The sequence below is a fragment of the Apus apus genome, chromosome 1 (genome assembly GCF_020740795.1).
Source record: "Apus apus isolate bApuApu2 chromosome 1, bApuApu2.pri.cur, whole genome shotgun sequence".
Classification (NCBI taxonomy): domain Eukaryota; kingdom Metazoa; phylum Chordata; class Aves; order Apodiformes; family Apodidae; genus Apus; species Apus apus.
Genome location: NC_067282.1, coordinates 179,927,736 through 179,955,506, shown reverse-complemented (window position 1 = coordinate 179,955,506; position 27,771 = coordinate 179,927,736). Strand labels below are relative to the sequence as shown.

Genomic DNA, 27,771 nt, shown 5'->3' with positions numbered 1-27,771 from the left:
GATTTTTAAAAAATTATTTTATTTGTTGCTTTTTTAGGCCAAAGACTCTTCATTCACTGTTTACAGAATCACAGAATCTTAGGGGTTGGAAAGGACCTTGAAAGATCATCCAGTCCAACCCGCCTGCCAGAGCAGGGTCACCTAGAGCACATCACACAGGAACGTGTCCAGGTGGGTGTTGAATGTCTCCAGCAAAGGAGACTCCACAGACTCTCTGGGCAGCCTGTTCCAGGGCTCTGTCACTCTCACAGTAAAGAAGTTTTTTCTGATGCTTACGTTTAGCACAAATATAGCTAACAAGTGTCATTGTAGATCTGTAATTCTTAAGAAAGAGAAGTACACATTTGGTTTATCTAGTAAGCAAATCTAATACACAACTGTGATTTTTTTCCACTCAAATATTGGAAATCTTTGGGAAAAGACTTCTTTGTCCTTTGGCTAAAAACTTAAAACTCAAAAGCCTAAGTACAATCCTTCTGCAGAATTGCATTCTTGAAAATGCATATGGTATTGTGTGCCACATCCCTCCAATAGAAGGCACAATTTATGAAAAGAACATTCATGATAAAAAAGAAGCCAGTTCTGAAAGGACAAGACACCCACTAGATCTGTGCAAGACCTCCTCTTACATTTTCTCCCTCCCCACTCCACCCCCAGGAAAAAAAAATATTAAAAAAATCTGTAAAGTAACTTCAGCATTCATAAAATGAAAACTTCTCCAGGCATGAACAGTGACTAGAAAGAGAAAAATGAGCCACAATTGCAGAGGTACTTTGCAAACTAGATGTGAGAGTAGTCACTATCCTCAAGAACCCAACTGTCAACAACAAGCAAATGATTAACAGGCAATGTATGTTTTTGAGCTTGATTCTCCCTGCATACTTGAGGTTTAGTGAACAAAATGGTATGCAGAGGTAAAGCTGATCGTGTTGTATAAAGTGCTTGATGAAAGCAGGGGAACCATAAAAATGATAAATTAGTGAAAACAAAAGTGGGAGAGTTACATTTATAATAATAAAAAAAAATTGAGCATTTTCACATTTTCTTCTTCCATTAGACAAGATACAGCAAAAAAGATCCTTCATTGTGAAGAGCGCCCTTAAAGTGTATATGATTCATAATACATTTTTTTCTTACATTTCTGGGATACAAAGTCATTTGACGTAAGATGCAGGAACAATATTTGAAAAGAGATAGTATTACTACAGCTAAGAAATGAAGATTACAAAGCAAGTTTTAGTAATAATAAAAAAAAAATCTTTGGAAAAATGCTACTTAATACTTTCAACAACTTTAAATGCCCCGGTAAGATATATTTTACAGTAGGAATGCAAGAGCCTTTGGAACGCAGCAATGCTTGGTTCTGTGCACATCTTCTCTTAAGACATCATCTTTTTCTTACATTCCACTGAGCAAAAGACCATCCCTTCCACTGGCATGAACTTCTGGCCAATTAGACACTTGCTGCAACAGGAACACAAGAAGCATTCCTGTGTAGCATGCCAGTTGAAGTTGTTGTATGCCACACGCTGAACTTCTGGATCTATAGCATTATGGCAGCCTTGGCAAATCTGTTTAGAAACAAAATGACACTTAACTGAAACACAGGCACCCTTTCTACAAGTACAATAAAAGCTGGAATTCTTAAATGTTTTTGGAGAAGTGAGACAGGTGTTAAAATAAGACTTTGAAGTAAGTCTGCAGCTTTTAATTTTCCTTTATTTTGAAAGCAGAACTTCTAAACAAAATGCTGTTGAGGACACAAAAGCAAAATAATAAAACACCCAGATGAAGTGTTGCTGCTGGGACTAAACTTAGACAGTTATGAAGGCTGTGATTTCCCAATGTCCAAATGATTAAAACTTGTCATTCCAAACGATTAAAACTTGTCATTCCAAACAGCATAGATCCTCATATATTAGCCCATATTTTTTAAAAGGTTAGTTACAAGTCTTCCAATGCCTCGGCAGCTCTAAAGCTATGCCAATGAATTAAAGGTTACTAGAAAATCTTGGATGTAATTAATCTAAAAATCTGGTTGTCAAAAATTATCATTTAGATCTCAATGAAGTTAATGTTTTAAGGGAAAAAAAAAAAGCTTTCCCAAATATATTTCTTCACACTTACCTTATTAACTGCCAGCTCAAGAGAACAGTTAACACAGATGCAAATTCAACAGAATTCCCAACTATTGATAGATACGAATGGATCATCATCTCAGATGATTCTAGAATTCCTAGAATAACTAGGAATTGGAAGCTATCATCCTTACCTTAACTTTTAGCTTTATGTCATCTGTCACTCTCTGTTACAACATGTGGTTAGAAATACACAAAGTATTCAGATTGCAGTTGCCAGTACAGGCTTTACGCAAACAACTGAAGCTGAATCCCACTACTCACGATGAAATATGACTGACACAAACTATTAGCAGCATTACTCACATTCACCTACTTTACTACTGTTATTACAAAATCCTGCTTCACCACTGGCCAAGTTAAAGGTATTTTCAGAACAGTCTTTGACCCTACCAGTGGCTTTTTTTCAAGTCTATGAATTGACAAAACACTTGCCTGCTTTTAAGTTAACTTTGGTTTGTTGTTTTTTTTCAAAAGGGTAAAATTATTATTTACATGAGCCTAAACTTGCATTCAATCTATGAAGCATTTCAAGCTCCATTCCCTTCCTTCACAGCACCTACACATCTGTTAGGATCTTACCGCAGCGTGGTTCTTCACATAGCAGGGTTTGCAGACTGGATTGTCATTCACCATGACATATATTTCCCCAGCCAAAATGCAATCACAGTCAAAACAGCAGAAGTGTTTCAGATGCCAGTTTTGACCTTCTGCTTGAGTATATTCATTGCTGAATATTAGCTAAGAGGAAGACACAAACAAATATTAATATATGCAGCTGAGTAGTATTTCTATTAATAAAGCTAGCTTCGGGGTGTTTTGTAATTCCCAAGGAACTCCTGGTGGTTCCACTGTTTCAAAGGATTTCAACAACAACAAAATAATAAATTTACTCGTTTGACTGTTTTCCAACCCCCTCCATTTCGCTTGCTAAGAGCCAAAAGATGCCTAAGACACCCGGGCGGGCTGTTCTGTGCACAGAACAGACACGAGGTGTGCTTTGGTAAGGCGCTCCCCCTAGTGCCCTTCGTGAGGAAACAACTGCGTAATTGGGACTTGAAAGGAGAATTTGCACTCGTACTAAATCCTATGTCCCTATAGGTCACACAAAATTCCCCACCGATCCAAAGCAAACTATTGATCTTTCTGAATGTGGAGTGTCCATACCCGTTTCAGGTCACTGCAACCACAATCAGCTAAAATAGGTGAAGGCACATCATGTCCCTGCACTGAAATATTTTACTAAAAAAACATACTTCTCAGGGGAGCAAACTTGTGTGTAAAGGACTAGGGTACTTCCTACCTCATCGCATCCAGCACAGCGGGGCTTTTCACTATCACAATAATGTCTACCACAGTACAGGTTACCATTCTTCCAGAAATAGATCATGTCTACTAGAAGTTCACTGCAGATGCAACAGACAAAACAAGCTGGGTGCCACAATTTGTCATATCCAGCATGTTCTGCGTAGACAGCTGGGTCACCTTCTTCCATATTCAGCTTGCAGCGATAGCATGACTGGAAAGATATTACCAAGTTAAATAAGTCTTTGAAGAGGTACATTTATAGCAATTACATATTATTGCCATATTTAATAAGTCCCACCTTCCCAGACTGAAATTAAAGCTTTAGTTTACTCCCATGCTCAAAGCGGCGCAACATGGTGCCACAGCCTAGGTAAATTAAGCAATTCAAGATGATGTACATTCTACTGACATAGTGCTACTGCTACTTGAATGGATAATTGTATTTTGCCATATTCACATTCTTGCAACTACAATTAAAAAAAAAAAAAAAAAGAACAGGCAATTAAAATTAATATTATGTTCTATGAGTCTTATATACTCAAGAATACGGAGAGAATAAGGAGTCTCCATCAAAGTTAACTGACTCGACTATGACTAGGTCGTGGGAAGATCAAGCTGTATCTGCATTTCTGGTAAGAAAAAAACTTGTGAAATTTTCATAATCATTCTTTTTCAAGCTGTGTTCTAGGGATGCTAGTCACTCATGGCTGTTGTCCAATAGTGTGTAATTAATGATCTTATGATGGGGAGAATGATTGTGGAAAATGGGCTACAAATTCTATGAACACAGTTATATTACAAATAGTTCCAAACAGTTCATAGTCAGTCTACTGCCCTATACCTGCTTACAGAAAGGGTTTTGTCATCAAGTCAAAAAACACAGGTGGTTTATGTTACTGGAAGAAAAATTTTAATCTACAGTCTCATCACCAGTTTGGCATTTCCTGCACTCCAGTTGGTCTGTGACTGGGTTGAACATCCTGGGAAGGTTTTCTCCATGATTCACATCACTGGAAGCCTAGCCACAAATAGTCTCAGTTTTTAATATTTTGTGTATGTATATATATAATTTTATTTTTTGTCAAGTGTCTCAGCTGTAAGTCATATTGATCAAATCCCCATACTTGCTTCAGAGAATCAACTTCAAAATATACATAGAAAGACAGCAAAAAGGGAAAGAAGAAGAGCTTGGAACGGAATAAAAGGGGAACTGTAAATACATAGGCATATGAAGATTTTGACTCTTCTTTCTGCTTTAGATCTCATACTCCAAGAGGAGTCAGTTGCAAGGTTTAGTAGTTGTATGGACCATGTATAGACCCAATGCAAGACAATTAGTTTACCTACCATTTGCAACATCCCCAGCCTAAGTGGTTAAAAGGTGCATAAAGAGATTTGCTCCTTTTTAAGATGAAAATATACAGAATAGAAATTTTTCTGTATTTCAGGTTTTAATGGTGATTTTTAAAAAAAAAACACAGAGGTAATTACTATAGGTATATTTACATTAGTAGTGGAGAACTCGTTTTATATTATTTTTTGAAATCAGTTTAAAAGACTTGCAATCTACTCCTATAACAAATTATTTTTTAAGAGATTCTGTTTAGCACAACTACAGGAATACATGCTTTCAGACTCAGTCTGAAAGACAATGTACAAGGAAATCTGGAGAGCAAAGGTGCAGAACTAATGGATAGAAAAAAGTGTAGGCAAGGTGAGCAGTTGGTCTCTGCAAGGTATTTAAGTGCTGTTCTCTGTATTAGTTTATTGTGATTTTTTTTTAAAAAAAAAGAAGTTGGGATAATGCTGTATCATAGAGATGAGACAGTCACACTGCAGAAATCAGACCAAAAAAAAAATCAATACCTAAATCCTGGTTATTTAGCCCAGGGTAAACTCAGTACCTAACACAATAGATAAACAGCTCAATTGTTCACTTGTACTATCAAACACTTCTAAGCCTCTTTCTAAATCACTGTGCACAGTGATGAGATACACCTGGCCTAAACAGTAGGATGTATACTCAGGTGCTCATGTAAGAAAACTCTGGAAGTGATTAATAGGTGAAATATAAAAACAAAGCTTTTTTTGACAAAATTACTAAAGAGGACAGAGTGCCTCCTGCCCTTGACTTGGCCAGTTGGCCAGCAGGATACAAAGCAAGGTGTGTATTTCTGTAGGATTTTCTCAAAGAGGTATGTGAGGAATTGCTGTGGTGAAACTGAAGTAACACAGGAGAGGATGAGTTAAGACAAAATGACAACAACCTAATCAAGCCATGATAAAATAACTTTTTAGTATCTTAGAATCTCTACAAAATAATGGTTAAAACACCTGAATAATAATTTTAGAAAGCAGTTACAGGTAACCAAATAGCACAACATATGACTAAGGTAAGTGGGCATGTTCAAAGCTAAAACTTTAGTGTTAATTTTATATTCCATATGAATGACACCAAAAGTAATATATCATGTCAGTTTAAAAATCAAACAACAAAAGCACACAAAAAAGCATACCACATCCCCCAATAACACTGAAAGCCATATTCTACAACCATGTTAACAAGCTTATCTCCATCTAGAACTTGTATATTAATTTTCTGCAAGTAACCTGGAGACAAGTAATTTTTGGGATTCATACATATAATAGCAACACCTCTAGAAATGAAGTTACAGGAGCTTTTGCTTCCTTCACTAATATGATTAATTCACTACTCCTACCTCTATTTTGCATTCATAAATTGGTAGCAGAGGCATGCACAACAGAAGTTGGCAAGTTATGTCAGAATTACTTTATTAAAGCTGTATTTTTAGAAATCTCAATGAAAACTGGGTAATTCTACATACCTTCTTTTTTGTTGAGCTATTACAAGGCAGAAATCAGATAACAGAGAAAAAAAAAGACTAATCAAAGAAAAAAACCAGATCTGAATATAAAAAGAAGGCTGGTAAAAACAGCCCCTACAGGGCTTGGCTGGTTGGACATGGGAAGGAAAGGTATTATTTTAAAATTAAATGAAACCAAGAAATAATAAACACTATTTTTCAAGCGGGCAATTTTGGTGCTCTTCCAAGAAAGAGAAGAAAATAGGCTTCTAAAATTAAACTCAACTCTTCAAGAGGATTAAAGTGCAGCAATTAGTCCATAAGACTATACAAGTTTCTTTACTGTTATTCTGTGAAAGCCACCCTGCTATACCGTATCCCCAAGCAATGAGGACTAAAAGGTCACCTAGGAAGTTATTTCCTGCAATGCACTAAATACTGTCAAAAACCAGGGTTCTGTGCAGGCTTCCACAATATTTTGCAGTTCCTGTTCTTTCTTTCCCTCCCCAGATTTTAGCTATTGCAAGTAACAAAAAATTTAACTGAGTTAAACAACACAGAGCACTCAGATGGTATTATACCTTTTTGTTTGATCCTTCGTTTCTTATACTTACATACTGAGATGCCTTCTGATCTGGGGACTTTTTCTCCATCACTCCTACAGTAGCTGAGGTGCCTCTGTCACCATTGCTCACATTATTCTTGTCAGCAGCTCTTGTTTCCAGCTCACCAGGGAACTTGACATCTCCTACACCAAGCGCTTCATTTTTGTACTTCTTGACAAATTGTTCCATCTGCTTAACTTCGCTGGGGGAGAGCTCGTGGCATTTTGAAGGATCCTGATCATGAGCAGGCAGCTGCTTAGCCAACTGCTTCTTCCTGTACTGTGCGCCTTCCGAGCCAGCAACAGGCTGCTTCTCCTTTGGTAGCATCTGCATATACTGTCTAGCCTGAACCAGGAGGAATTAGACATCAGATGCCACTTCGACCATAGACCCATCCCTTTAAGCAAACATGCAACTAAAACAATCTCTATTGTTGCTAGCGACAGTCAAATTTGTAAAAACCAAGGTTCTTTCCATAAACACTAAGCTCCTGAAATGCAGTAGATGGAGATAAAATACAACAGATGCATTTATCAGCTTCTTCCCAGAGTAAGAGACAGGCTTCCTTTTAAGCCTTTTACAGCAATCAGAACAGTCATTACTTCTCAGAATAAGCAATAATTAACATTTACACAGCATGTTGTCTTCTCAAGTTAAAGCTACTGATCATCAATATAGCTTTAAAAAATAGAAGCTGAAATAGTCTGCCTGAGGCACACAGCCCATTGCAAAAACAAATGGGACTACATAAAGAAAAAAGAGCTCTAGTTTTAATAAAGCAAGGGCAAGCCTGAATACCAGTGGTAACTGAATGTTAAGGAACATTTGATTTAGATGCACAAGGTTTGATTAATTCACTGAAAAAGGATATTTTGAGAGGTAAGTCAGAGACAACATGATTATGGCATGGATCACACAACGCTGCAGTACAGTAAATTAGCAGAGTTTGAAAAGTGAAGCAAAATCCTCAGAAGGCTATCTAACATCTCATCTACTTCAGCTGAAAACATACTTGAAGAGAGTTTTCTTTCAGATGTCAACACTGACCTTATTCTTACCATATACAGTAAAAGCTATATGCAAGACTGAGGGCTCCCCTTAACTTAAAAACAATTACATAAATTGTTGTGGGGTTGGTTGTTTTTTGTTGCCTTTTTTTTTTTCCTTTGTTGTTGTTTGGTGGTTTTGATAATTTTTTTTTTTTTTTGGGGGGGGGCGTTGCTTTTAAGGCTGTACTCCATGAAAATTTCTTTAAGTTCACGAAAAAAAAAAAAAGGCAGGTTAGAGAAGTTGAACTGCAGGGACTTTGCATATAATGTTTAATCTATTAAAACCACCTCATCTCTGCAGTTCTAAATAAGTTCCATAGACAAACATGCATATCTGCAAGATGACATAAGCAAGACTTACTAAACAGGTACCATATTTTCAATTTTGAGGAAGAAGAGAAGAAGACTATATGAGGCAAATTTATCCTTCTGGTGAGCTCTGCTTCTTTACCTCTCATTGAGTTCCACCTTGAACATGAAGAAATAGTGATTTGAACTTACAAGTGTCTGATTCTGAACAGGAGGAGCCCACTCATATGTGACAGTATTGATGGATATGTTCTTCTTGGCCGGCACTGGGTTAGTCAGTATCATTACGTTGCGTTTATACATAGGAATGCCATCATTCTTTAGCTTTGCAATGAGGGTTGTGTATTTTGTATCTTCAAAGAGTTTCCCCACTTTCCGATCTTCCTCGTTGCTTGTGGGGATATCATGCTCTTCCAGGCCACACTTGCAGTTGCGGCATATTTTTCTGAAATTTATGGAAACAGCAACAAACTTACAGTCTCAGCTGAAAATTAGACCTGACACCATCTGCACTGGGAACCCAAACCCTTGTTTTCAGTGCTTTCATTAGCAAATATACAAGCTATTCTGCAATATGTCAAACACAACTTGAGAATACTCTTTATTTCTCCTGTTGTATTATTTACATTCGTTGTTGACAGGGATTGTCATCACGTAGGTAAGTCAACAAAACTAATGCATTTTGAATATGAAGATATATCATCCCTTAAGTTACATCTCAGTACCTTTCACACACCTAGATGTCCATTATCAAACATCTAACAGACTTATTACGAGTAATGACCTACAAGTTAACTTAAATGCATCAACATGATTCCCCCAGCAATTTTTTATTTGGGCTTTTAGTTTTTCAGGTTATCTTTATACAGTCAAAATTACTGACACTGCTGTTTTCTTCATATGCGTTTCACTGGATGCATGATATTTGGTTATCACAGGGTTGCTATCAAGTGGAAACATATATTTCCTAGAAAGGAAAAAAATGCATACAGACCTATATACACTGTAATTGCACCAAGTTCTGCCCAAAGTTCAGCATTTAGTAGATGAAAGTGAAAGGCTTATATGGACAAAGCCTTTCAAACAGCTCTGAACCAAGTCAGAGGTACTCTGACACACTGTACAGAGAATTTTTACAGATAACATCCTTAAAAGGTAGAAGGCTTTACTTTCTTAGATATAAATGGTACCCTTTAATACACAACACATTTGAACTCCTTTGATTAAGGGCTATTAGATAGCAATTTATTACCTTTAGCATAACTAAACAATTCCCATATAATAAACAGAGACCCTTTTACTATTTATTAAGGGCTTTCCCAGAGCTTCAGTTCCAAGCAGTCTGCCAAAGTCTATGGAAATTAGTAAAGCTGGAAGTTAACTAAAGGCTTCTATTATGGCCTAAGAAAACAGATCAACTTTCTGGATCGCTAGAGTTTGAAGAGCAATGAGTAATATTTTAACCCATTATTTCTACTGCACATAGCAAATAGCATAAATTTACTACCTTTAAATTCCTTTCAGCTCTGCTTGTCAAAATCCATAGAACTCTAAACATTGTTCTGCATCTTCATTTCTAAAGTCTTGAAGGCAAGATACACAGATATAGATACCTGACAAGAACACACCATGACTACAGCAGGCCCATTAGGGAATGGGAAATGATGAAATAAGGAGGACCTCAGTATAACTGGTCATATGAAATGATGCACAGCCAGCCCAAAAGTTATGCACTACATACACATACCAGTTAATTATACAGGATGTGGGATTATCATTTCAGTGTGTGATGGATGCTGCCCTGGTCATGCAATTGTAACAGCAACCATAAGTTATGCTAACCTAAGTTATGAAGCCCACTCCAAATAAAAATAGCTAACTCTGCAACAGAAATGAGCCCCTCTACTCTAAAAATAAGAAGCAAAATAAGAGCATTAAGCAGAACATACTTCACTTTGCAACATATAAAAGAGATCAATAACTTAAGTCTAAGCTGTCTGACAGCTTGCATGACTTCGAACTCATTTCCACAACATGAAAGATGCACAGAATTTCAGAGCTGATACTTAGATACCTAGAAAACACTAAGCACTTTGCAAACTCCCAGCTTACCAAAACATTCAAGCATGAACTAGCATTGTCATTTGGCCTAAATGTTGCAACATAAAATTTTGTAAGTTCTTCAGTATCAGTATATATAAATCCTTTACTTAGCTAAAACTTAGAGACTACTTAATATATTAATAAAGCAATTTTAAGGTGTGCATATGATTATATCTTATTACCAACTCTCAATCATTTATTCTTTGACATCTAATACTAGCTGACAGAAACAGTCCTTACCTTTTGCAGGTTTAGTTCACTATTACGTCATGACCATCGTGCAGTTATGTGCCTCACAGCACACATGCAATTTGAATTCAAGCAGTTATTTATTTGAACAACAGCTTATCAGATATTTTCTTTACTTTCTCAACCTTTAGCAGTTGTAAGCCCCAGTTTTAGTCTTGCCTCTTCACAGGATGTGACCTAGTAACTTTGGTGAATGAACAGACATTCTGAGGTAACTTGCACAGACTCATGCAAGTAAAGTCTATCCTTGCTTTCCAGAACTGCTCTGATTGCAAAGCAGAGCTCAGTAAGAACAATTCACATTGTTGTATTGCCTGTGTGGTCCCAACAGCAGCAGGTCCCAACGGTTTGTGCAGGTCTCTTCACTCTGTACAGCAGCCCCCTACAGTGAAGCAGCATCGACAGCCTGCAGAAACCAAACCATCCCCAACAAGCTGTGGTGGAATTCTTCCCCAGAGACTTTCACACGTGCTGGAAAAGCCCTGAGGGCACCTTATTTTTGCTTACTCTATGTCATGAAGTTGCATATTTATTTTCTAGTAGCATTCTGAGAATGCAGAACAGCTGTTTCTGTTCCCACCTTGAAGGCTTTACATGTTTTACTAATTTCAGTGTCCTTGAGAGATTTTCTGTTGTCCTGATAAATAGATGAACAGATATTTGCAAAGGAGTGAAAGCATGCAACTTGTCCTGAGGTCCCACTGTGGAAATGAGCATAGAACTATTGTGCTTTAAACTTGCATTGGAAAGAATGAGATACTCACTTATCTCCCCCCATCCAAGCATACTTAGGACTCTGACGGTATACATTTCAGTCTATTGTTATCTCCCTGCTCTTTCAAGATTAAGTGAATGACTCTTCGCCTGCATGGAGTTAGCAAAAAGCTGTTACAGGGGCTACATTACAAAATCACAAGTGGAATTCCACAACTTGGAATTAGAGACTGTGGATAATTAAATCTCCAAATGAAGAAGAAAACAACCCAGAAAGAATGTGGAGAACGCTGAGTCACTACTGATGTCAGCCTATCTCAGTAAATTGAAGGAAAATCCCCAAGGCTGTTATCATTTTCCCTGCTCCCAGAGGCTCCCCTGGATCTCAGCCACATGAAGGTGTCTGTACACTGCCAACAGCCAAAAAAACAAAAAAAAGTTTCCTGTTCTGATTTATAATCCCTTTTCTTGAATAATTTCCAGTCCTAAAAGATACCCAGCTGACATTTACACACAACTCTTCATGCAGAGTACTGCTCACAATTGAGACATTCCTTCTTTCCCTAATTTGCCACATTAGAGTCCTGTTCATTACTCAGTGTCCCTTTTGCAGAAGGAATATAGCCAATTAATTCTACTTAGAATAGATCAGTTAGTCATTTCTTTTACTGTGAAACAGACATTTTACTGAAGTGACCCTGTTCCATTACCTCAAATTTGCACTTCACAAGTACATCTGATTAACTTGATGCTTAATTTTTATTCTGAGTATTAAAGCAAACACTTCATATGTGCCAGGAAAACCATTTACTATTATATACACATGCAGAGACATACATATAAATATATATAAAACCACACGTATAGGCTTAGCTTTATCTCCCTTGGCTCTATCAAGATTACAGAAAGCAAGAATTTCTTGTTCTCTGCATTGTCAAAAAGATTTTCCCTTCACTTGAGGACATTCAGCAAGATCCCTACTGAAAGAGGTATTAGGGACTCCTGCTTGTGTGCTCACAGCTCTCATGACTTCAGCGAAGGAGAGAAATGTTCCTCTAGTCAAGTATCATCAGCTTGGGATGCTTTTCCCATTCAAAACATTGAAGATATGGATGAAGTGTCAAAATTTGTGGAATTAAAAGTTTGCATATCACTGTAACAGACAGCTTTAGTAGATTGTGTCTTGCTTCCAGGTCACAGGTGGGTAGAAAGAGGAAGAAAGGTGGTAAGCCGATTTCATTCTCTTTCCCAGGCTGGTAAATTCCTGTGCCCTAGATTTCTACTGACAGCAAGGATCAAAGACTTCCATTTCCTTCTGCAAAACCAAACATCATCAATTCTCCTACTTTTCTATGTGTTGGTGTATGGAGAGGAATAATAATATGGATCCTGACTCTTCATGCACTGATTTTCTACATTGGCTCCTAGTGACAGGAGGAGGCAGCTGCAAGCACATGGGAGCCCTCAACAAATTTCTGGAAAGTCATGAACCTTATGTCCTCCACTCAGAAAGACCAATCTCTCCTCATGATTCTTTCTGCTGTGTTTCCTTGCTATCAATGCAGCTATAGTAACTCCAAATTCTTTGAACTCTCTCTCATTACTTGCCTGACAGCCTTACTATCAGAAAATGTTAAAGCCAACTTAAAGCTTTCTCTGCCTTCTAGGGATTGTTGTATCTGTGTGGAGAAGCCAGATGCTGAAAACAGTCGTTCTAAAGCTTAAGATCCCTATCTGCAGAAGCTTTTAAATATCTTGGCAAGCTGCACTGGTGACAGTTACCACTTTTTGATATGTACATGATCAAGATTAGTCAGAACCTTCCCTCCTCCTTTTAGCAACTTCTGACTCCTGTCCTACATTTCCCTCTAGTGGGAAACACATTCCCTTTAAGCAAACATTTAGCTGAGTAGTGAGTAGCAGTCTCTTAACAGCCAGCCTGCCCTGCTAATTTTGCAGAGGAAGTTCTGCATTCTGAAAGAAGTTTAACACCTGCACTGAGAAGATTTCACCCACTCGTGCTACATTTGGATGGAAGAATGATTCTGAGGACAATTTTAAAAGCAAAAACTATTAACACACTCAGATAAAGTAGGCAATTATTCACTTTTCAATTGCCATTATGAACTGTAGCTGTCATTGTACTCATGTGGCATTCAGCTCACCACACTGAGGCTTTCAGAACTTCAAAATTTAGGGACAAGCTTACTAAGGCCTTTGTTTACCACCATTTCTGTGATAGCCTAAATTACTAGTTTTGCATCGATATAACCATCCCACAAACTGTGCCAAGAATTACAGCACAGAGTGCTTAAAGAGCATTTGCCAACCTAGAAGTATTTTCCAAATGTTCCCAGTATAGAGAAGAATGGTGTAGAAGTTCTGCGTAAAACCCTGCTATCATATAGGCATACTTGAATTTTTTCATGCACTTTCCTATCTGACTGCGTAAAGGCAGAACTGAGGCTGTTGTGCAGAAACACAGAGAAATTACAGCCAGCTCTTTGAGGTACACCAGAGTCTTCAGGTATCAGTGCAGGAACAAGGATTATGTGGTTTGCTGAAGCTCCTCAGCTTCACCCAGGAGAGGGCAGTGTCACCCTCACCCAGACTACAGCAAGGAGCACAGCCAGCCCACCCCGCAAACTCAGCCGCTGCCTCCCTCATTGTAGTGGGTCCAGCTGGCATGCAGGTACCTCTCTTCACAGTGCCCGTATGGTGCCGTGCCTTGGATTTGTGGCTAAATCAGTGTTGATAGCACCTGCTGTTGCTGAACAGTGCTCACACAGTGTCAGGGCTTTCACTTTTTAGAGCTCTATCCACACTTCAGCAAATACATTTGGGGCAGACAAGAAGTGAGGGGGGCACAGATGACTCAAACTGGCCACAGGGATACTCCATACCATGTAATGCAATGCTCAGCAATAAGATGGGGTAGAAGATGAGGAAGGCAGGGTTTCTAACTTCCAAAGTGTCCACTGCCTGGAGACTGCGTGGGGATCAGTCTGGTGATGATATGTGGTGAATGACTGCCCTTGCATCAACTGGTTTTTTGCCTCCTCTCTCCTTCACCTGTTAAACTGACTTCATTTCAACCCGCAACTTTTCTCCTTTTTCTCTCTCCCACCCCTCTCTGATGGGACAGGGAGTGAGCAGCTGGTGCTTGGCTGCTGGCTGGGGTCAATCCACCAGGTATTCTTCCCCACTTGTAACAGTTTCTCCAACTACAATCCCTACTCCAACACCTATCTGCTACAGAAAAGTAATAGTGAAATTAGTGATTAAACTTTAACTGCTCCTGATCATTCATGTTATAAAGACTATATTCTATGTAATTCTACTACAGTTTCCTTCTACCTAGAACAGTTTCAGATTTTAAGCCTAACATGACTAAGTGAACAGATACTGGGGATCCACTCCTTTCTGTTCAAGTGTTGAACTTGTAAAATCTCTGTATCATGCAAAGCATATTAATATTCTTTTTCTTTGAAAACTGTTTACACATGACTGATTTCAGACTTCAGATTCACATCTTTCCTGCCCCCAGCAGCAGATCCACTGGAGAAACTGCTATTTTCTAAACCATTCTTGAATTGCCTCAAGAGGTAACTTTTCAACTATTTCAGAAGTACATGCCACATTTGTCTGCCACCTAGAAGATGCTTCTCAGAATACTTTCAGCCACCTTATTTACCTGGTCTAGCCTACATGAATTACGTTGCCAAATGAAACCTTAATCTTAACTAAAGCGCACTGTTTTCATGTATTTTTCTTTCTTGCTACTTAATCCACTGCTGTCTACAGGCTGTCTGGGACAAAAAGTGCTCTGATGAGCTATGTATTAAAGACCTTACACAATGAGCCTTAACCACAATAGAGTAGTGAAATGTGTATAAAAAACCCCACGCAGACTGATCTTCAAATACACACACAAAAGCAGACACATTCTAGCTTGGTAAACAAGCTATGATGTGACTAAATAAGCATTTTATATCTTTTTACTCCAAATTTTTCCTTGTTGAAGACTATGCTAGGAATTATAAGGTCTCTTAATAATAGGAATTAAGAAAAAGAGGACAAAAACAACTAGTTGAGAAAAAATTTACTGGCCTAGTTTTCTCCTTCACTTGTGATTTCCCCACTTGGATAAACACCATTTACTCCCCCCCAAAATTTTATTGAGTTTCATCAAATTGTCTACAGATGTTCTATTTTTCTATTATCTCTACACAAGTCCCCTCTGCAATGGAGTGCATACTAAAATAAGTCTTTCCATAAATTAATGATTTATTCTATCTTTAGATGATCATGTTTGTTTATCAGTGTATTACCACTTCTTGCTCCATATCCTTATTAGTAAGCTGTTTCTATAGTTATATATTACAGATACATAAACAAGAAGCTGTATCCTCATCAGCTGACATCTCTGATTATTTTCTAAATTGAGTCTCAGCTGCACTCAGGTACTTAGATAAAGATGTGAAATCTCTTAGGCCTTATCAGCACCTGATGCCACTCTGGCTGGGATGTAAAGACTACCTTAAAAAAAACCACCATGAAATAAAACCCTACTGCAGATACAATTATGACTGTAGCTAAATAGCATCAGTGAAATATAACCCTTTTCATTGCTAGCATGTGCTACTGCTACTAACAACTATTTTTTATGTCCCATGCAGGCTGCTCCCTTTAACAGGGATTTTTTTTTTCCTAATAACTCAGAGCCACTGATCTACACCTTAAAGCACACCCAGGATAATCAGTGTGCTATAATCAGAGCTAACAAGATATACATTAAGTTTTCAGTAAGACAAGACGAGGGAATACAACATTTCTGCAGATGTATTGGTACAGACTATAGCACAGCCTATTTACCGCAATTATCAGCTGCTCTTACTGGGGTAGGAAGAATGGATCATCCGAGGCTAAGTGCTATCTAACTTACTTGAATGATGACATCTCTTGTCCCTCTAAATCATTTTTAGATGTATACAAAGTTTCAACACCTTTTCAACATAGATAAGATAATTTAACCTGAAATCTCAGATCAAAACTTATGAATTTGCATCAGGAGCTGAGAAAGCATTTTATTACTGAGATAAACACACTTCTTCCCTGTCATCTCTCTTACTGTAGGGATAGAGATGTTTTTACAAACATACTTCAACTGTTTATTAAGCTAATGCAAATGCTTCAGTAGAAGTACTACTACTGACTTCAGTGCAGATGATATGTCTGTTTATAAGTGACTACATACTTAAACACTCAGTTGCAATGCAGCTGAGAAGACTTGGCCCTGAACCTAGACACAACTTCTATAAAACATCTGAATAGCTTAATTGAAAAAGAGAACAAAAGCAGTTACACTTTTGTGCACATGTGCCAAGATCTGCAGTGCTAAGTCACAGCTTAAGAAACATCTGGTGACACTTACCTCCAGAAATGAAGCTCAAATCCTTCACATTTATCCTTGCACTTTAAGCAGCGGGCACCAAGTCCTTGCTCATGGCCCAAGCCCATCTGCATGGAGTAAGAAGAAAACTACAATCAGCTTAAAAAAATATGCTGCATGAATCATCTAACTGCTGCCTTTGCAATCTACAATCCACAACTAAAGCAGAAACTTAAGGATTTGACTAAGCTGACATCAGGACAGTACTTTAGGGTCCCTTCACCTTTCTATTGTACCTAGGGTTGAGCTAGGAGGCCTAAAGTTAGCCTTAGCCAAAACAAAGAATTTTTTCTGGTGGCTTGTCTCCACAGCCCAGATAACTCTGCAAGCTTCACATAAAGGAGAATGAGGTTCTTTGCAGCCCTGACTTAGGTCTGTGGCTGTGAAACCAGTGAGAGAGGCTGTTAAGACCTGATGTCAAAGGATATTTAATCCAGCTGTCAGGACAGTGATTTGCAGCCTATGACTTGGCAAAATACAGTGGATCAAGAAATAAACAGATCCTGCATTTGTATGCAGTAACCTGGGCATTTGATAGGAATAAAGAAAACATGCAAGTAATTAGTCTAATATTCCTGTGTATATTTGAAACTACTCTTGACAGTGATTGAGAGCAGAACATACCCTTTACCAGTACATTTCAACTTGACTAATAGCAGTTTAGTTTCCCAGGAGAAACAGCCCACTTAGCAAAAGCAATGACCATAAATGATATGCAAAAAGTTTCACTGTGAAAACATTAAAAGGGCAGGTAACCAATTCATAATGGAGAGAAAAAACAAAAGTATAAAAAGCAGTGCAGAGTAAAGGCTGGGTATTCAGACAATATATCAACACATAAGCACATTTAACTGAGTAACAGACACTGGGAGTTAGAGGTGAAAAATAGACACCAAGTGCTGTAACTTCTGCATTCATATAACACAGTAAATTTTAAATGCCTCATTTCAGCTCTTTAAACTTTTGGGGAAAATTGCTCTTAAATAAGACAGATGAAGCACCATGGACCTGTGGTCATGGTTGGGTGTGCGGGCCCATGCCCCATGGGTGGAGAGGAACCCATCCCCACACTCCCACCCACTGCTCCAGCAGTGTGAGGAGCGTTGCCAGCCAGCTGTGTAGATGCAATGGGAGGGATGGGGATCATAAACGAAACAGCTCATCTCTAGTTTGGCTTTTACCATGGAAGGAAAGTGAGCTAGAGCTCACAAGTTCTGGTACTAATCTTAGTTCTGGCAACAATAATACAATATGAGGGTTAATTAGATGTGGTGACACAGTTTTATTATTAAGTAGTTTACAATTTACTCTGAGAAATCAAACTAGTGTTGTATGTACACACATACAAACAGTTCAACTTGCAACTTGCTTCTGTCCAAAATGAAGGAACAGATTATTCACAAACCTCTTGCTCAACACAGTACACATGATAAGATGCTGGAAAGACCATGTTTTCAGTTATTTTGTAATTTGAAGGATCACTGGCTCCACAGTCATTAGACATCCCTGGGGAAATTACAAAACTGTATTGGGGATTATGATCTATTTAGAGATAGGAGATACTTTGACAGCTATTAAGCTACTGCTTGCAACTAGAGGAGCAAACAGAGAGACATGAAATTATTTCTTCCTTTCTTATCTGGAAGAAGAAACACTCCTGCTGTGATCATGATGGCATCTTTATCAGCCTAAGGGCTCAAGAAGTTTACATGCTATAGGCAGTTATCTGAAGCCAGACCACTACACATCTAAAATAAAGGTAACTTTACAAAAATTAAGTTATTTTTCATCGACTATTTCTGTCTATGTTGGATATACAAAACTAATGGATTAATAAAAGTTAATCTCCACTGAATATGGGTGTTTACAGAGGTCTTCTCATTTGGTATCCAGAGTCCCACCATATGCACACTGTACCTCACACACTCACGCTGTACATCTGGAAACAGCTAAGTGCTCCTGACAAGTCACACGTGAACAGAACAAAATGTTGGCCAGGACGTCCTCTAAAGAGAGGAAGCTAAAGCAACACAAAACAATTGTGTGTTGTTTTTTTTCAGGACAGGTTGATTTGTGTTTGGGGCTAGTTGTTTTTTAAAATCATTCTCCCTAAAAAGCTGTTAAGCTTGACATACATATTGCCCTAAAAAACCCCCAAAACTTAACCAAACAAAAAACCACCACAGAAACCCAGCACCACCCTCTCACCAAAATAAAACCAAAGCCTACATTAACCCATTCTCTTCAGCTGCTACTTCAGCTACAAACTGGCATTACTTCTTTATACTTGGGCTCTCCTCTCCCTAAAAAAAAAAAAAAAAAAAAAAAAAAAAAAAAAGGGGAAGGAAGGAAAGGGAATAATAATAGTTTTATTACTCTTGTAATTAGAAAGTTTAGAAACCTGGGATCACTTTTGGAGCACTACTGTACAGTACACAGAGAAGTAGCCTTAATACTTTCAGAATTCCCAAACCAGAATCTGACATGCAAGTAAGAAAATGAACATGTTTTTTATTTTAATATATAATCTCCAAGCTTCCTAACATTTAAGATGTTGTGTTTTTTTTAAGCTAAAAATATCTCTCCAGAAACACATTAGGAGAGGAAATGTGTGCTGTCTAAATGCTTCACCCAAAACACACTCCCTTCTCCACAGTAAACTGACAGCAACCAGCCAGCCTACATGTATCTTCACAAGCAGTAGTCTCAATGCAGATTTCTTCAGTAATGCTAGATTCCACAGCCCAACTCCAGGAATGAAGAGCACATCATTAAATAAATGCTTATGCAGCTTGAGACAGATAAACTGAATCAGCAAACAGGACATACTTCTCAATTTGCTGCAAAAGAGAAAGAAGTCTGCAATGTCTGGTCACCTTATGGAAACAGATTAGCTTGAAATTAAAGGATACATTAAAAAATTGAATTAGACAAAATTCCAGATGCATGCACAGCCTCTTTGTTCTGACAGGGAAACTATGTGGCTGCTTGCCAAAAATAAAGATATAAAATAATGAGAACACAGTGCTTTTGAGTTTAACTCTATCTAAATATCAAGTACTCCTCCATAGTCCTGTAACAGGACCTTGAGTGGTACAGAAGCATCAGCCTCAGAAGTGACTGTTTCTTCCTCAGCAGCTAATTCTGCTGTAATTTGGGAAACTCAGAGTCTAAAGCTGCAGCATGCTTCTTCAATTGCTTCTGCCTACATCTGTTCCCCATGCCTTCTGGAGGACATGGTCCTGTCTGTGCTGGAGCACCCAGAGATACAAAGCAGCCTGAGGACATGGTGGAGTGGGAATGCATGCCCAAGAGTAAGAGGAACCCCATTTTCCCCCATAAATGGAGTTATGGGAGAAATGGCACAGACAGGTCAGTGGAAATAATGCCAGGAGAGGGTTTCTGCCTGCATACTGCCATTAATTTTCATTTTACAGCAAAAGCTATTCAAAACCATCTGGTATTGCTAACATACCCAATACAGATTTAAATGGTCCGAGTGCAGATGATGATATAAATATGATTGAGATCATTCATTGCATGCTGCTTTCAAGATTAAGTAGTCTTCAAGGGCAAAGAATTTTAAAAGGTTATAGCTAAATGAGAATTAGGGAAAGACTGCCCAGTTTCAGTTGAGACTTGAATCCAGTGTCAAAAGTTGGCTGTCTTTACATTAAGGAGCTATGTGTAGAAGCTTACTGTCGTTTTAAAAACCCAAATGGTCCATTCAAGAGTCTAATAGTTTGTTCAGATGTGAGAAACACAGCAATTGCTATGAAATAGTTTAAACCTGGCTTATCAGAAGGGTTTATTGTTATGTTTATTGAAGAAGAATTACATTCCTACAAATTCTGTTTCTCCCTATTAATTTAAACCAGCCAGCATATGTTGAAGTCCTGCTTCATTGCAAATCTAGATTAATTTCAGAATTTGTATTCCTGCAAATACAGCAGAGACCATTAGACAACAAAACACCTCCACACGAGATGCAATGAAAAAAAATAAATCATGGACACATGTAGATTGTGCACGTAGAGGCAGACAGCCAGTTTAGTCTGCAGGACAATACAAATGCAATTATATTTTGTCAGCTACAGTTTCTCATATGTGGTAAAGAATGGATAAGTTAGTTAGGAATTTTGTTCTTACATGGAATAAACTGTGCCACAGAGCTGCTAAAAAATACTGTTGTGGTGACTGGAGGATTAGCTGTTTAATAGCTAAATAGTGTAATGTCACAGAACTCAAGATTACTGTTGTCAGTTACAGGAAAAACAAAGATAAGCCCTTAGAAATCCTAGATTAATTAAAATGTAAGACAGAGCAGTAGCTTTTAAAGCTCGCCTGTACTTGCTTTTAATAATCATAGATTATTTGAAGTTGAAAGGGCTCTCTGGAGGTCACCCAATTGGCCACAAAGAGCAGGTGCAACAAAATGATATTTTCCCAGGACCTTGTCCAGACACCGATTCAACAGCCCATTACAACACTGGAATCAGAATTTCTCATGCTGTAGCTTCTGCCCACTGTGTCTCACTATTATCACTGTACAGTGACCAGTCTGTCTTTTCTATTCCCTCCCACTAAGCAGCTAGGCACAAACCATACCCAGACTATCCTGAGTTCCACTGGACATTTAATAGTCATCACACCCAGCACAGACATAGCCCTCAAATAAAGGCAGTTTTTCTGACCTTCCTGCCCCTTTACAAATGAGTCCCTGCAGTGCAACAGTAGGGAGGTGGTAAAATAAGAACCTGTGACAAAACGCAGAAGCTCCACTTGTCATTTCTAGGTCTCCCTCCCACAAGATTTCTTTTACCTCCCCAGTCCCACTAAAGGACCTGAGCTAACTCAGGTTTTGGCTGCTGTTCCTTGCTCCCGCCAAGGGGACTTCCGAACCACTTACCAGACAGGTGAGCTGTATTACTCTTTAACCTTGCCACAGAAAGTAAGACACAATACCAGTACTCAGTCTCTGCAGAGCACTGCAAGTCCTTCCATGAAGATGTCTTCAGAATTTTAAAGGTTGTAGCTATACAGTGAGAAAGTTGACATTAGTGGACTGCAATAGTTAACAGTGAGCCCCAGAAGAGACTCAATTCTCTTCACTGTCCTTTTTGCAGATCTTTCCTGTGCTCTTGTGACCTCTAAGGGCAAATCCCAGGAATATTCCGGGTTGGAGATTACCTAACTATTGATCTGTTTGGATGTTTGAGGGGCCACATCAAGTGATACTGTTTTCCATTTCCAGTGTAACCTTGAGGAATTCACCTGTATAGTGCAAAAGAACAGATTTCTAGCATATCCTTATGTACTTCAGGAACTTCCAAAGTGAAGATAAAGCCAAGTATGCAAAAGAAAAAATGAGATTGTGAGAACAAAATATATTAGAAATCTCACGTGTTGTGTATGCTTTATTTCAGAGATCCGATCTTGTTTCACTATAATCTCTATCAGTAGAAGCCCTCTCTAGCAGGAAAACACAACAAAATGGAAATTAAAATAAGCTATACCATTTAAACTTCAAAACCAGAAGAGCTGTTATTTCTTATGATTCCTGAAAAAAAAACACAAACGACATGTTTCCATCTGTACAATACTCTGGTAAGACTTCTACAGACACAGTATGAGAAAGGAGAACAAGTTTCAATTGTACTGAAGAGCAGTATCCCATGAGCCACTCTATGTTATTCTTTAACATGTCTATAAAAATCAATGGCAAGTCTGTTGTAGTTTTTTTTTTAAATATGCTTTTCAAAGTAGGGAAAAGTTGACTGGAATAAAGATGTAAAAGCTTGGGTAAGGAAGTCTATTTGCACAGAAAGAAGGATGCCAAAAAGTGGTTGCATCCAAGAAAAATATTTGAAAGATGATCTGGATAGGACAGGCAGAAGAATAAATAAAGAAGCTGCAGCAGCCTATGATAATACACAAGTACTAAGAATTTATTTTATTGTGATGTCTTCAACTAAATACCAAACAGCTCAGAATATAAATATTTAAGACACTGCTACACAAGCTACTGTCAAGAGACTAACAGCTATTAAATATATCTCAGCTGGGTAGAAAACAAGTGGTGTTTATTCACAAAGTTCAGTACTACGCTAGCTAAGTTTGGATGCAGCTGACAGGTACTACAACACTGTCTATAAACCTCCAATACAGCACTATCCATCACCCGATGCTGCAGAGGCATATTCACAGTACTTGGCATATTTTGTTTTGACATTAGTGCTCTTGCTCAGTTGCATCTTCCAGTATTAGGTTTCCAGAAGCAAACCTGGAAATCTACATACTCACTTATGAGGATCTTTAGTCATGCAGGAAAGTGCATGCTTTTTTTTTTTTTTCTTTCCAGCCAGTGCTTTTAGAAGCTACAGCTAGACAACTTCAGACTGAAAATAAGTCACAAAGGAAGGGTTAGGCAGGCTTTAAAAAACAAAATGATCAGAAACACATTCAGCAGTACCAGAGTACATTTAAATCTAGTGCAATCTGGAATTGTCAAAACCGAAGCCTTCTTACTCCCTTAACACTTGATTTATATATTTGACCGAGTCTAAGACTCTAGATAACAAGTGTGACAAGCTTTCATCTTCACAGCCTTACTTCACAGTCTCCACCACCTAGAATGTCACCAAACTGCATGTTAGCAGAAAGTACGTATTAGAGTGGGTTGGTTTTTTTACATATACATCCTACATATAAAACATACACATACACATCCATATCAGTTATATATATAGACACCAAACACGCATATATATTTAAAATAGCTTGCAAAATGTATTTTTAAATACAGCATAGTATATCTATCTTTACATCTACCCCATTACATCTGTAAATTCTGTATATGCTAGGAAGAAGCCATTGATTTGCAAGACATGCTCACTGTACTTTTTGTGGTAAAAGATGTGTGTTTTTAAGCAGCTTTTACCAATAAAAATTCATTCAGAATTGCTACTCACCATTACTGTTTCTATTATACTTAGAGAAGAAGAAATTTTTTTTCCAGGAACACTTGCAGAAACAGATCTTTCTCTTTCCATCTCACTGTTTAATACTTGGCTTATAATGACTCCATACCAAAGAATGTTTCACCTGATCTTAGAAGTCATGCAGTCCTGCAGTCAAAGAGTTTCATGGCCTGTTATTCAGGCATTTCATGATATTTTGTGGTCAAACACCTGGCAAGTTCTTTTGCCGCAGGAAAAAAAAAAAAAAAAAGTCAAGAAAGTTTAATTTAGCCTTGCTGTCTTTGCCTAGCAGATATCCAGGCATGTCAGATAAAAAGTAACAAGGGATGTGCATGCAGATAGGTATTCCAGAAAACAATTTTTTTTTTCTTCTTTAAAGTTTGAGGGGAAAAAAAAAAAAATCCCACCTTAAAATATGCAGGAAGCAGTTACACAGCTTCCTTGCTGACAAAGCTGAAGTAGTTCCTCTTACATCTCCACACTTTCTTTTATACTTCTCCTTGCAGGTAAAACTAACCCATGAATAAAATTGCATTTCCTTGATCTTGCTACACACAAGGAACAGTAAAAAAAGCTCTACTATTGTGCATTTCCATGGCAGTAACACCTAAACAATGATCTCAACAGGAAGTGAGGCCCAGCACATATTACCAAATCATGCTTCGCAAAACATGAAAAGGTTGACTTTGCTCCTATACGTACTTTATTCACCATTCATTTATCAAAGAGTATTATAGTTGTTGACTTAGTGATGTCCAAACACTGTGTTTGGTTTTCCACTGTAACAGAACAAACCAAGTCTCATGCCATAGAAAAAGAAACCCACAGTCATTCCACATCGGAGAAGTTGCACCTCTTGTCCCCAAACTCCTCTGCCCCTTCTACAGTGCAATCAAAGTTCCTTGTATAAAGCAACTATTATACTGTGAAAGCTTATACAGAACAGACTTGCTGACAGATTCTTATTTTCCCTAGTGAAGCATGAGACCACGCTGCCAGCAGGACTGTAACCTACTGATTCATTTTACCAAGTTCAGGGAGGTGACAGACAGAGCAGGAATCCACACTAGCAGCACTTTGTTCAAGACTCTTTTAGAACAAAGAGCATTAAATCTTCATTTTCCCTATACCCTCAAAGCAATGTTTGAGAACACAGTGTATATTGTATTTGAGAGAAAGACTGGTCTGTTTGTTGCACAAGTACTTTTCAAGCTGGAGCTACTGTTTTTAGGCTTCAGCTCTGTTGTGCAGTCTCTTTTTATACACAAAGCTATCTTCATGATCCTCAAATGCAAGAACAAATCCAATTCCTCCTGAGAAAAAGGAGAAAACTGTATACTCAGCCTTAAACTCCCCATCCCCTTTAAATGGAAATTTTAACAGAAAGTTATCACTTAGAATTCACATAGTAGCTAAAAAAGACTGGCTTGCACTTAAAATTTTTCCACAGTATTCACTCCCTGGGCATTTGACAGTCATGTCAAATGTCTTTAAGGAGAACGTCTTATGTCTTTAAGAAGCATGGTGACCTGACTTAAAAAAAAAAGCTACACATTATTCCACGTATATGTATATGTTCTGCATACCTTACCAGTGCTGAGAATTTCCCACATACTCTGGTTGTCTAGAACCCAGGATTCAGATCAAAAGAGACATCTGACTACACAACAGACTTGCTTCCTCTGGCCTGTTGTGAACACAACAAGGTGAGTTTTACAGCACATCAACGAAACCAAACGGAAGAAGTCAAAGGAAAAGTCTGAGCTGAAGTTATTGTGTCGTTACAGTATCAGCTGAGTGTTTGAGCCTCCACACCACACACTGCTCCACTGGACATTAATTTCCCTCTGCTCTGCTGAACACCAGGGTTATGGAACAGTCAACTTCTAAACTCAAGACTTTGACTTCAGAAGAGCAACAGAACAAAAACTTATCTTCTTCTTCTTGTCCCCAGATAACGAAAACAAAGACAAGAATAGTATAATAAACTTACAACACACACAACTACCCAATTACAGTACAATTTAAAGCAGATGCTCAGCAACAACAATCTTGTTCAAACCAAGATTCCACTATCAGCAAAATTTTATCAGTATTTCACAACACATTTATTTTCTTCTTAGATGAAAAAATTCTGAATAGGAATGCTCTGTCTTCCACAAATACCCCTCTCTCCCCTCCTGGAGTTCAAAAAACTTTCACTGAACAAAGTCCGGGACACCATTAAGCTGAAGTTTTAAATTGCGCTTAGAAAATTTAAGCAAATAAGTGGAGAAGCTTATTTTCATTACATACAAGCAGTCACACAAACAACCCTGTGCACACAACTGGATGCTTAAGACAGTAATAGTACTTAGCTACACCCATCTGATGGCCTATGTCGTTTCTTCAAACCAGGACCCTTATCCAGGTGACATCATCACGTGGTGACATCACTTGGAGAAAGCTGGTTCAGCCTGGAGAAGAGAAGGCTCCTGAGAAACGTCATAGTGGCCTTCCAGTACCTGAAGGGGGCCTGCAGGAAAGCTGGGGAGAGACTTTTTACAAAAAAGACTTGTAACGAGAGGACAAGAGGTAACAGCTTAAAACTGGAAGGGAGTAGATTTACATTAGACATCAGGAAGAAATTCTTCACTGTGAGGGTGGTGAAACACTGGCACAGGAAGGTGTGGATGCTCCCACCCTCGAAGTCTTCAAGGCCAGACTGAATGTGGCCTTGAGAAACCTGGTCTAGTGGGAGGTGTCTCTGCCAGTGCAGGAGGGTTGGAAATAGATGACCTTTCAGATTCCTTCCTACTCAAACCATTCTGAGATTCTATGATTAAGCCTTAACAGGTAGTCTTCCACACTGCACAACTGCTTATGTATCTGATTCAGCCTCTAGCCTGCAAGTTGGAAAAACATACAGGTACACGAAAGTGCCTATGAATACTTTAAAATAAGTTACTATCCTAAATCTAACAATTTAAGAATACAAACCATGCACATCCATACAATACACATTTCAAAAGACCAATTTTCATATATCAGTGAGGGTTATGTTCAGATTTAACACACGTTCATACATAAAGCTCCTTCTGCCTTTATCAAATAGTGTCATATGAGACACCGAAATAAAATCAGTTCTAGTTTAAGCACTGCCTTTGATTTGTAAAAAGCATTAGAAACAAACATTTAGAGGTGTATTGCACATGAAGTCAGCTTTACATATGAACTTTTGAGTTTTGGAAAGAGATCCAATACAAATGGATTACCTGTCACTTTCTGTTACTTACCCTTTGCTTCTTGCCAGTTTGACTCCAAACTAATAAGTCAATATACCTTTAAAAAAACCCCAATCAACCCCAAGTTTCTGCCTCCGGAGGGTAATGCGGACAAACGCTGACAGCACGTTTGTAATGGGCGAGCCACATCAAAGGTCAGAGATGACTCTTCCACATTCCCATGAAGAGGATTTGGGCTGCATGAAGTGTAGGTTCATGCACACCTATATACACAGAGCACAGACCTGAGCACAGCTATAAGATCTCAGGCGATATCACGGGGGAATACGTGTTTTTACTTGCATGATAGGAAAAGGGTGCCCACTTGGCCACCTGGGGAACAAACTGCAGCGTCTTAACCAGCGTCGGGAGCAGAGGAGAAGTTTTTTGTTCCGCTTAAGGCAGCAGAGGCAGCATCAGGTCATTCGGCAGGCAGCTCCCCAGCCTCTCACCTCCCCCCACCCCAGAGATGGGGCGATGGAGCCCGAGCAGGGCTCCAGGAGGGGCACACAGCCTCGCGGCCCCGGCCCCAGCGCTCGCGGTGCGGCTCCCGAGGAGCCCCCGCCGTGGCCAGGCGGGTCAGTCCCTGCCCGGGGCTGCGGGAGGACACCGGCCGGTGCGCCAGGTACCCCAGCGGGCAGCCCACACCTTACCTTCTTCACTTTCTTTTCCAGGTCCATGCTGCTGCCGGGCTAGGCTCTGGAGCGGGACGGGGCGAGAGGCAGCTGCGGGGGGCGAGGTGCCGCCCGCCGAGGAGAGGTGCCGCCCGCCGCCCC

At 38.8% G+C, this 27,771-nt stretch overlaps 1 protein-coding gene across 1 annotated transcript; it reads right to left on the bottom strand.

Annotated features, from left to right (window-relative positions):
• TES (testin LIM domain protein) lies at positions 1–27,771 on the bottom strand. Its single transcript, XM_051608231.1, has 7 exons — positions 27,649–27,771; positions 16,735–16,820; positions 8,427–8,679; positions 6,886–7,221; positions 3,442–3,657; positions 2,721–2,879; positions 1–1,571 (listed from the first exon to the last, which is right to left on the bottom strand). The coding sequence occupies exons 1-7, from the start codon at positions 27,673–27,675 to the stop codon at positions 1,380–1,382; spliced, it is 1,269 nt and encodes a 422-aa protein (XP_051464191.1). The 5' UTR covers positions 27,676–27,771; the 3' UTR covers positions 1–1,379.

Coding starts and splice junctions, on each gene's coding strand:
- TES (XM_051608231.1), bottom strand. CDS start 27,675: ATGGACCTGGAAAAGAAAGTGAAGAAG. Junction 3,658..6,885: donor ATCAGAAGGCATCTCAGTAT/GTAAGTATAAGA, acceptor ATATCTTTCCAG/TCATGCTATCGCTGCAAGCT. Junction 1,572..2,720: donor ATGTGAAGAACCACGCTGCG/GTAAGATCCTAA, acceptor GTTTCTAAACAG/ATTTGCCAAGGCTGCCATAA.